This window comes from Tenebrio molitor, chromosome 5 (genome assembly GCF_963966145.1).
Source record: "Tenebrio molitor chromosome 5, icTenMoli1.1, whole genome shotgun sequence".
NCBI classification, from domain to species: Eukaryota; Metazoa; Arthropoda; class Insecta; order Coleoptera; family Tenebrionidae; genus Tenebrio; species Tenebrio molitor.
Window position 1 is genome coordinate 1,042,216 of NC_091050.1, and position 11,959 is coordinate 1,054,174.

General features: G+C 36.4%; 1 protein-coding gene across 10 annotated transcripts; it reads right to left on the reverse strand.

The window, feature by feature from the left end:
- Nucleotides 1–751: 751 nt before the first annotated feature.
- Nucleotides 752–6,276, reverse strand: LOC138130336 (zinc finger protein 43-like). Of its 10 annotated transcripts, none has more exons than XR_011159574.1 (4): nucleotides 6,040–6,276; nucleotides 1,412–3,498; nucleotides 1,267–1,317; nucleotides 752–1,206 (listed from the first exon to the last, which is right to left on the reverse strand). XR_011159574.1 is itself a non-coding variant. In XM_069046778.1 (2 exons), the coding sequence occupies exon 2, from the start codon at nucleotides 3,482–3,484 to the stop codon at nucleotides 1,766–1,768; it is 1,719 nt and encodes a 572-aa protein (XP_068902879.1). In that variant the 5' UTR covers nucleotides 3,485–3,498; nucleotides 6,040–6,276; the 3' UTR covers nucleotides 752–1,765. The 10 variants fall into 10 exon arrangements, 2 of the variants coding, with proteins under 2 accessions (XP_068902879.1, XP_068902880.1); XR_011159575.1 differs by having other exon boundaries at nucleotides 1,267–1,341; XR_011159577.1 differs by lacking the exon at nucleotides 1,267–1,317.
- Between the last annotated feature and the right edge of the window lie 5,683 nt (nucleotides 6,277–11,959).

Below are 11,959 nucleotides of genomic sequence, written 5' to 3' on the forward strand. Positions count from 1 at the left end.
GATACAGCCATTTGAATTTTGTTCTTCCCATAAAGCGCAATGTTTTTTTGAAAATAATTTATTTTTTTACAACCAAACGGCTACAGAAATAATTACAAAGTTTCCACCAAAAAAACACTTGAACACCGGCCATCCGATAAGCTACGTAACTCGAAAATTTTGAGTAACGCCCTTTTGCACACCACAATTTTTGAACTTTTTTTTGGAAGTTCACCTATAAGTACAGTTGATGGACAAATAAAACTGGGACAAAAATGACAATCACATAAGTCAAAATTTACAAATTTGCATCATTTAATTACGGCTTTATCACAAATAGGTTAACTTTGGTATGAAATATTATATAGACACTGGCAAATATATTGACAATTCAATAGTCTGATTTACATAGATTAAATTTTAAGTGTCCCAGTTTTATTTGTCCATCGACCGTACATGACCAATCGATTTAGCAAGGTGTCAGCTTTTTGCCATTAACTCCCCACACGATGAACTTTTTGAGCCTACGAGTTTTCTGTTAGTCGGACAGTCAGCGAATATTTTTGTAATTTCGCTTCGCCAGGAGAATTTTATAATTCGTATTATGCGGCTTGGCAATCATGGAGCTGACTATCTGGCAACGTAACACGAGAGTAGAGTAATAATAGAAATAAATCTAATTCCACTGTTAATCTTTAGTTACGTAATGAGAAAAATTAATTAACTCGTTCATAACAGGTTTTAGTTATAAAAAAATAATAAAGCTCCAGGATATTTTCGAAATTTTTCTTTATTAAACTCCACTTACAATTTGTTTTTTCACAATTAAAAAAAAAAGCGTTTGTGCTTTTGGGGTGGTGATCATTGAATGTTTCTGCTTCTGATACTAATTACTACGTTCACTCTGTCTAGTCTAGAAAATACAAAAATTAAAATAGTGGCCTAAATTTTGCGAAATTATTTTTATTGTTTCTTTATCAGGAGAATAGTAGAACTTTGCCCCAACTGTCATGTCGAGAGTACTCGGATTCATAATTCTGGCAGGGTTATAGAGGTAATCAAAATCTGTCACAGTATTTGGTTGTAGTGAGGTTACTCCTGGCTCCACCGTAAAAAGAAAATGATCCTTAATATCAAAATCCAGTTGTTAGTGGTGTTGACAGTAGAGCGACTAGAATTTCTCGGAGGTCTGATCAAAGGAGTTGAATTAACTGTTTTACCTGGGACCTGTCAATTATGCACCTATTAGATAAAAGGAAATGGAAGTTATAGAACTTAGTAATTTACCCTATTTCCTGGTTGTGAAAAAATTATTGACAATTGATTTTTTGGCAAAATCTACAAGTAGTAAATTTTCAAAAACTTCAATGTAATTTTCGTGTTGTTCTTTCGTAAAGAATATTTTAACTGGTAATTAATTAAAAGACTGTACCTGATCGTTGACGTCATATCTAGGACGAGGAGTGGGCCGCGAAGCAAACAATACCCGAAGGTCGCACTGAAAGCAACTAATCTGCACGCAGTAACAAAACTTGTTGTACTTTTTTTGCGTTGCACTCGATAACTTTTTAATCTTACTATTCGTCCTAACGTGATATCAGTGGCGTACTGAACTTTTGTACGCGAACTGTACATGACATTTCTGCCCTCATGCGGATCTATTGCGGAAAACTAAATGCACGTGATTTTCACAATTGGTCTGAAGGTCTTAGGGTTTTAATATTGTGATGCATTTCGATTTCACCCTGTACATATATTATGTATTTGGAAATGCTATGAACAGCTCTCATTTGGGTCTTTGTTCAACGTTGTTTTTAGGTAATACTTTTGGTTTTAGACAAGCTAGACTTTTCTTATGTAGTTTTAGGTAATCGTTTCGTTTCGTCTTAAATTCGCATTTATCACAATTATACCACTGAATGGCATCTGCTGAGAGATGAATTATCTTATGTCGTTTAATGTGTCTTTTATATTTCGTTTTGTATTCGCATTTATCACAATTATACCATTGTATGACCTCTGCTGGGAGATGAATTTTCTTATGTCGTTTTAGGGAGATGTTCCATGTTGTTTTAAATTCGCAGCTATCACAATTATACCACTGGGTGGGATCTGCTGAGACATGATATGCCTTATGTGTTTTAATGTATCTTTTATATTTCGTTTTGTATTCGCATTTATCACAATTATACCACTGGGTGGCATCTGCTGACAGATGAATTTTCTTATGTCGTGTTAGGTTTTCTTTCTTTTTCGTCTTGAATTCACATTTATCACAGCCATACCACTGGGTGGCATCTGCTGAGAGATGAATTTTCTTATGTCGTTTTAGGTTGTCGTTCTTTTTCGTCTTGAATTCGCATTTATCACAACCATACGACTGGAGGGCATCTGTTGAGAGATGAGTTGTGTTATGATGCCGTCTAATGTAGCCCTTATATTTCGTTTTGTATTCGCATTTATCACAATTATACCACTGGATGACATCAGCTGAGTGATGAATTTTCTTATGCCGTTTTAGGGAGATGTTCCATTTCGTTTTAAATTCGCATTTATCACAATTATACCACTGGATGCCATCTGCTGAGACATGAATTGGCTGGATGCCATCTGCTGAGACATGAATTGGCTTATGCCGTTTTAGGTTGTCGTTCTTTTTCGTCGTGAATTCGCATTTATCACAGCTATACAACTGGGTGGCATCTGCTGAAAGATGAATTGTGTTATGCCGTTTAATGTAGCCCTTATGTTTCGTTTTGTATTTGCATGTCTCACAGCTATACCACTGGACAGTAGCATCTGCTGAGAGATGACTTTTGTTATGTCGTTTTAGGTTGTCCTTCCGTTTCGTCTTAAAATCGCATTTATCACAATTATACCACTGGATCGCATTTGCTGAGAGATGAATTCTGTTATGCCGTTTAATGTAGCCCTTATGTTTCGTTTTAAATTGACATTTATCACAATTATACCACTGGATGGCATCTGCTGACCGTTGAACTGTCTTATGAGATCTCAGATAGAAATAACTTTTCGATGTCTGGTGTTTTTCCAAAACTCCTGCCTCCTTTGTTTTAAAGGAACAACATTCGGATCGGTACCATGCTTCACCACTAACTTTCTCACATTCTTCTTCTGTATCACAACATGAATTTTCCAAGTGTTTGATCCACAGCAAAACAGAATATGTTTCAAACGAACATTTTTGACAAATGTAGCTTTCCACTACAGTGTTATTTTTTGGCTGATCTTGCACACAACCAGTGTCCTTTTTGTGATATTCCTTGAGATGTTGCTTTAAAATCACCACAAGATCGGTTTCAAAATTGCAGTCCTTGCAGTAGTATTTTTCCAAATCGTTTCTTTCGCATCTGGATGATTCGAGTGGCAGCTGGTGATTCACCATGTAAAAAGGTGATTTAATCACGTAGGGACATCTTTTGCAATTGTAAATCTTTCCGTAGTCACATTTCGGGATACTCTCGGTATCATCCAAATTTTGCATTTTGATTTTATAATCTGAAAATTTCATTTCATGTCAATACAAAAAACTACTCAAAATAACTGCAAAATATACAAGTTTTGTCTTATTAATGTATTTGTAAATTTTGATTTGCTCAATCTACTGCACTATTTCCAACGATAGATTCATAAAATTGTTCTAATTTCCACCTGCTGAATTATGTTGCCAAAATAAAAATATTTCTAAATTGGCGATTGTTATGACCAAAGCTGGCAATATAATTATTTTATAAACACGATTCGAAAACATAGTGAAATAATAAATATACAGCCTGAGTCAACTAAAATAACATGTGGTACACTCTCATTGTGTGCACATTTTTTTAGGATTCTATGATAACTCTGTTAAGAGGTGTTAACTAAACCAAAACGCCAAAAAAAAAATGTTTATGCAAATTTATACCTTTTATGTTCAGTTAAAAAAATATTTTCTTTTAATAACGTTAGTGCATTTGTTTTGGTGAAAATTAAAGAGATTTGCTCAAAACAATCCCTGATTCTCAAGAACTATTTCAGCATTAAAACTCATTTATTCAAAATAAAAAACAACAGGACCACTACTTGTCTCTGTTGAATGAAAACAACAACATTGCTAAAATAATTCTTGAGAATAAAGGATTGTTTTGAGCAAATCTGTTTAATTTTCACCAAAACAAATGCACTAACATTATTTTTTTAAATCCTTCTTCAACTGAACAGATATGTATTTGTATTCCAAATTTGTAACAACCGATTTGAGCTTTATTAACGACAGCCAATAATACTCTTGCTCCATTAGGAAAAGCTTCATCAGATTATTATTTCACCCATTTTAATATTACGGAATTCTCTGTTCCTTTTTTTCGTGGATCGATAATTTCCGGTAATAATGCACCAGTGTAAAATAAGCACATTTTCTTTCTTTTTTTCATGCCAAAATTCCGATCTCTAAATATTTTTTCGTAGCAAATTCAGATTTGGCATTGTAGAACTTTTCTTTCCAACGCAAAATTTCATTTTATGTTGTTTCGGTAGGTCTTGGGCAATAGGGGCGTTGCGGGGAGCGGAACGGTGCGGGAGGGTGATCGAAGTTTGCATTTCTAATCGCTCAGAGATTTTGTTGCCACGTCAGTTTTTTAATCATAACTTGACTAATATTCCGTCAAAATTATAATAACAACCACCATCGTAATCAGAGAATATCGGTCTTTAGTTTTTAAAGAATACATTTTTTCGATTTGAGGCTTAGTTCCCGAGCAATGGAGTGAGAAACGTAAAATTACGGCGAAATTAACGAATTTTTGGCGAGCGTCGAACAGAGATACAGCCATTTCAATTTTGCTTTTCCCATAAGACGCAATGCTTCTTTACAAATTGTTTATTTTTTTACAACCAAACGGCTACAGAAAATATTATAAAGTTTCCACCAAAAAAAGATTTGAACATCGGCTATCTGACACGCTACATAACTCGAAAATTTTGAATAGCGCCCTTTTGGACACAATTTTTGAAATTTTTTTTTGGAAGTTCACCTATACATGACCAATCAATTTAGCAAGGTATTAGCTTTTTGCCATTAACTGCCCACACGACGAACTTTTCAAGCCTCCGAGTTCTGTTAGTCGGAAAGCCAGCGAATATTTTTATCGTTTCATTTCGAAACGAGAATTTTACGATAGGTACCGTGGCAGATGTGGCAATCACGGAGGTGACCATTTGGCAACAGTGCGTTATAATCTCCCGCGACAAGAAGGAAGAGAAAATTAAAAATCATCTCTGACTGAATATTTGTATAGAAACGGTTCATCGTGTATTAATTAGATGGGTCATAAACTATTGCTCTACTCTTTCTGTTGCCTTTATTTATAATTGTTTCCGAAAATTCTCCTTATAAAATTACAAATTATTACAAATAGGTAAGTTTGAACCGTAAAACTCAAACCCTTTTGTTTCTGTACATTTTCATTCACAATAGTGACTTTGGGGTAACAATCTTCCCTTACGTAAAACAGCCATTTTTCGTTATAATACAACGTAAACAATATTTTATTAACTTAGTATTTATTTAGTACTTATTTATTTAGTAAAGTATGTGTTCTGTGCTAGTAATGTAATGTACCTAAATTGCCATTATACATTTAGTGTAATTTTGTTTTCACTAACATAATTCAAGAGGTGGTGGTTATTTGGATTTGGCACGGCCTATAATTACCTTTGCATTACCCTTGTAAAATACGAAGTGCCGCTCTACAAAAAAAAAGAAGACGGTACCCTAACCTCAAAATATACATTTATAAATCGTGTACATTTTAATCGTTTGTTAATTGAATTTAGTAAATTGTAACAATAATTGTCCATTTGATTGATGACATTTATTGACAGAACTACATGGTACTACTTGAAAAACAGTAGAGCGGTGTAGAAAAATTTACCTACATGTGCAATTGTGGATTGTGCAAAAATTCCAAAGCTAACTAGATGACAATCATTTTGTTCCACCTGTACTTTGTTTGCAAATAAGGTGATACATATTTGTATGTAAAACAAGTACATACTTACTGTTAATTCTGGTAATAAGGAGTAGGTATTTAAGTCCTTCACGTTTCTCAGTTTCTGCTTAGTTAACAACCACGTGGGCAGTTGGGCACTACTATATCTCTACCCGTGATTTAATCGCCCAGTTATTGAAAAATAGCTGTCAACAACATCCGCTTATTGTCGCAAATAATAGCGATTTAGCGATTGACGAAAACAAGGATTTTCAGAATAGGCGATATCACGTTAACCAACATGAGAATGCGACACAGCTATTCGCTTTCAGTAATTCAGTGAAATAGAGCGAAATAGCAACATCTAACGTATTTCATTCCTAGCAATCGCGACTCCATCTTCACGCTCCACAAGTCCACATCCAATGAAGCACCATTACAGTATTCTTTAATATTTTACGGATTCAATTCAATATTCAATATAAAAGGTGTTTTTTTTAATTTGACGTCGAAGTAGGCGTTGGAGAATCGATTGAGAGCGCACCACTCGTGTAAAAGCGTAAGATTTAAACACGTGAACCGTGATCCGTAACTTGTGCGTTCACAATCGACAGCCTACTTCGACGCCAAATTTTAAAAAAACACCCGTTACATTTATTACCTTAGTTTTTGATAAATTAAATTTTTATATTACATTTTAAGATGGCACATGTGAATGGCTACTTTGGCTTTTTCAGCATTTTCTGCGTTTTACAGGTTCCAATGCGGAATGCGGACGTAGGTATAGTAGAAATCTTTTTTGCAGCCGCAGCTCGTAGCATGGCCGCACGCCGCACCCGGCAGCCAGCATGTAATCATATTATTATTCAATAATAGATTGTTAACCAGTTGAAGAATCTTCAGTTTTTCTTGTGTGACAAAAAACTGTCAGAAAGTTCTTGTACATTTACAAGATTGACAGGTCTTAAATATAAGTAATACCTAATCTTCTGACAGTTGTATCGCTGTTGCTTGTAGGTACTGTCCTTTATAAGTCCTTTGGCTGTATTTTGAATACATTCCTCAGGGGTCTCTTCTTCGTTTTAAGTTGTTTAAATACCATTTTTGCCTCTTTTTATTTTCTCTAGCCACAAAACTAATTTAGCCCGACTTTTTCCAATATCCAATAACACTTTTTTGAAGCTTTTTTTTAAATTATCATAGTGTCGTGGTGCACTGTACATACTATGTGAATAAATAACAACACAAATTTTAACCTTTCTTTAGCCTGGAAGAATTGCTGTGGAAAAATATTTCGATCAATACTTTTAGGTAGAATCTAAATCCTTTTTACCCCAAGCAAGTATTATTCTTAAAGCTCTTTGCCTGGATGATAAAATTCGACCACAAATCACGATTAGATTCTCCATAGACTTAGCTGCCAGCTGTTATGCATTGCATTTTTACAAAATCGGAAAAATATTTTTTCTTCAAACGTCCGTAAAATATGACATTGCACTGCTGCATTGATAATGCTAAAGTGTCACTTCATTGTCATGGCATCTAACGAGCTGACCAGCGTCCGTGAAGTTAAAATCTCCGCTGATGAGCGGCTGTAAAGTTTGTTTGTTGTATGTATATTTAATACCTATACAGGTTTATAAATTATCCGATTTTCGACATTTCCCACTAACTCAATAAAATACAATAAAATATAATATAATAACTAAAACTAACTAACTAAATAAGACAATAATTCAAAACAATAACAAATTAGCAGCTTTCCAGATACAATTATCCCTCCCCACATATTGTCCCTCTTCTCCACTCAACCTTCTTCATCCATTCGATCCCTCTTCCGTCCTCATTCAACATTTCTTCTCTACTTTCCTCTCTCTCTCTCAATTCTACGCATTCATTCAACATATGTTCTATCGTCTCCTTTTTTTCTCCACACATCCTGCACACTCTAATCCTATCCTCATTCCAATATTTATTCTCTCTCTCCTCATTTCCACACCTAAATCTTGCTATTATCACTCTCTCCTTTCTACTCTCTCTTCCTAGGTACTTTGGTAGTTCTTCCGTTATTATTTTTTCATACTTCCCATTGTACCTAGATTCCCTAATTCTCGTTCTTCTTTCCTGCACTTGCACATCTCTGTCTCTCTGCACCAATTCATCTGTCATTGCTCTGCCTCCCTCTCGCATTCTTTCTATCTCCGCTCCTGCATACCCATTTCTTTCGAAATATGCCTCCCTCTCTTTCCATACCCCTTTTCCTATTTCTTTCCTTTTTTCTTTCAGACACTCTTGCAAAATTCTACACTCTCCTCTCTCTATCAACCTCTCCTCAAATCTTATTGCTCTCTTTTCTGCTTCTATTCTTATTCCATCCCTTTTTGTTTCCTCCATCACTATATAGCCCGGTGTCTCTCTATCTACTCCTAGCACCCATTTCAAATATTTTCCTTGCACCCCTTCCAACCCTTCTTGCTCTCTCCATCCCCATATTTCCGCTCCATACATCATCACGCTTTTCACCAGACTATCAAACATCATTATTCTCCTTCTAAAGTCATGTCCAAATTTTCTCTTTCCTATCCCCCATACCGCTCCTATTATCTTATTCGCTTTTTTCACTAACTCTCTCACATGTGCTGCTGCTGTGTTTCTTTCATTCATCACATAACCTAAATACTTAAATTCTTTCACTTCTTCAATTTTATCCTTTTCCCATCTCCACTCATTTATTTTTCTCCTACCACCCCCCTTTCTAAACACCATCATCTTGGATTTCTCTACATTCACCGTCAACTTTTTCCTCCTCATATATTTCTCCATGTTTCCCAACATTTCTTTCATACCTTTCTCCTCTCTCGCTAGCACCACCAAATCATCCGCGTATGCCAAAGACCACACTTTTTCTTTGCCCACCACGACCCCTCCTGCCTGCCCCTTCCTGAACATCTCCTCTATATCTCCTATAAACGCTGCAAACAGGCTGGGGCTTAGTGGACAACCTTGTCTTACTCCCTTATACGTCTTGAAACATTCACTCACTCTTCCATCCACTCTCACTCTACTTATCGTCTCTTCATATATCTCTTCTATTTTTGTTACCAGATGCTCATTTATCCCTTTCTTTCTCAAGTATTCCCACAGTAAGTCTCTTTCCACATTATCAAACGCCGCCTTCAGGTCTACAAAAAATGCATATATCTTGCTACCCCTCTTTTTTATCTCATTTCCTATTATATGATTCAAGATATATACGTTGTCCATAGTCCCTCTACCTTTCCTAAATCCCGCCTGCCCATCTGGTAACGCACCCCGCTCATTCATTTCCTTCATCAGTCTTTCTTCCACAATCATCGCGTATACCTTATATGCCGTATTAAGGAGCGTGATCCCCCTGTAATTGCTGGCTGTATCCTTTTCTCCTTTCTTATATATGGGGCATATTATCCCCTCCTTCCACTCCTGGGGGAAGCCCTCTCCCTTCCACACTCCATTCATTATCTCTAACAACCTATCAACTTCCCTTTCAGTTCCATATATCCACGATTCGTTCTGTATACCGTCCCTCCCCGGTGCCTTTTTCCTTTTCAGTTTTCTTAGGTGTTGCTCTAATTCTTCTCTTGTTATCTCTTCTATTTCTCCCACTCTGTGTTGTCTCTTTTCCTTTTCTTGTCTGTTTTCCTCACCCCCCCAACAACTCACTGAAGTACTTTCTCCATTCCTCCATAGTAATTCTATCACTCACTATTTCTCCTTTTTTCTTTCTTTCCCTATTTATGTATCTCCACACCTCTTCTTCCGTCTTTATACCTTTCATCTTCATTTCTTCTTCCATCCGTTTCTTTTCCTTCTTCTCTTTGCATACTAATTTGTACCTCTTGCGTGCTCTCTTGTACTCTTCCTTCGTTGCTTTTTCTTTTTTCCAATTTCTTAGTTTCTTTCTTGCTGCTTGCTTCCCTTCCCTGCATTCTTTATCCCACCACTCGTTTTTCCACAGCCCCATCTTCTCTCTTATCTCTATCTCTTTTTTTTCTGTTGCATTTTTTACGTTCTCGCTCAGCTCCCTCACTTTTTCGTTTATTTCTCCTTCTTCGTATTTTGCCTCCCTAAGTCTTGCTCTATACTTTTCTTTTCCTTCTTCCGTCCAAATATTCTTCACAATTTTTCTTTTAACATCCTTCATACTTCGCTCTTTCTCTCTTCCTTTTGTCCTCACTTCCAATGGCATATGATCCGACTCCACTCTTTCTCCCACCTTAAATTCTTCTATTTTATCCCATGCTTCTTCATTCACCATAACATAATCAATAACTGTCTCCCCTCTCGATCCAATATACGTGTACTCCCCTTTCTCGTCTCCTATGCAGTTTCCATTAAGTACGTCCCATCCTCTTTCTTCTACTAAGCTAACCAGTTCTCTCCCTTCTGCGTTTTCTATTCCATCTTTTGTTGGTCTTCTTTCTATTGTTGCTTGTTGTTCTTCCATCCGCCTTCCTTTTCCCCCAATTCTTGCATTAAAATCCCCCCCAATCACCAGAGTTCCTTCTTCCTGCTCTTTTACTCGCTCTTCTATTATTCTCTTCGTTTCTTTCATACTTCTGCTGTATATTGTTACAATTCTCCATTTTCTCTGTTTTCTTTTTACCGTTCTTTCCATAAACCCTCTTTCTTCTTTTACTCCAGATCCGTTTTCTTCTTCCAGTCCCTTTTTCACACCCATTATTATCCCACCTTTCGCTCTCCCTTTCTTGCTTTCCCTCTCTGCATATTGACACTTCCACTCAAACTCTCTCGGCATTCTCTTTTCCAATCTTTCCCAGCCTTTTTCTTCCACCCACGTTTCTACCAATCCCACTACGTCAAATTCTCCCAAATACTTCCAAAACTCATTCTCTTTATTTTTTATTCCCGCTACATTCCAGAATACTATTCTTATTTGCTCGTTTTCTCCTTTATTCCTCTCCATGTTCGTTTTCCCTTTTCTGCCCTGTCGTCTTTTTCTTACGCTCTTATTCAAAAATTTGCTGTATGTAACTTCCCGTTTTCTTCATCCCACCTAAAACCTTTTCCCTCTATCCATATCTTTTTATAACCCACTTTCACCCGCAGTCCTTTTTCTCGCTCTTCTTTGGCTAGCGATCTTAATTTCTTCTGTGTGTCTCTCTCCTTTTTTGTCATATCATCTTCTATGTACACTCTCTTTCCTTTTTTTTCTCTTAGTTTCCTTTTATTTTCCATAACTTTCCGTTTTCCCCCCCAGCTCTCAAGTTCTGCCACAATCATTTTTCCTCCATTTATTTTATACATCTCTTTCACCCTTACTTCAACCTCTAATTCTGCCTTCATCCATTTTTCCAGTTTCTTCTCGTTCTCACATTCCTCTTCATCCAGTCCTGTTACGACAATATTCTTTTTTCTCACTCTTTTTTCCTGCTCTTCCATTTTCTCCTCCAATTTTGTCATTTTTTCTTTTAATTCCATCTTTTCTCTTTCCCATTTTTCTTCCTTTTCACGCATCATACTTTTCAGTTGTTCCAATTCCCGGCTCATCTTCCGATTCTCTTCCTTTATCTCCCCTACATCCTCCATAATTTTTTCCAACATCTTTTTCATTTCCTCATCCATTGCCTTTTTAACAGGTGATCTTTCCACTTTTTTACTTTTCCGAAATGGGTTAATCCTCTCTTCTGATTCTCGTCCTTCTTCTCTTTTCCTTTTGTGATCTTCGTCTCTCTCGCTTTCACTATCACTTTTTTTCATTCTACCTCGTTTTTACTTGCCGCTTATCTTATCGCGCGCCGTAAAACAGGTCCGCTCGCTTCGACTGCTCGAATCGGCTGTAAAGTAAACTAGCTAAATCGTTTGAAATTCCTACCTGGTTTCTTAACATGTCTTAAATTATTTGTTATGAAGGTTTGAAGAAAAAATAGCAGCCAATCTATCAGACGCAGCACATAAAACTTCATTTTTGCTCCTCATAACCAAGGAGC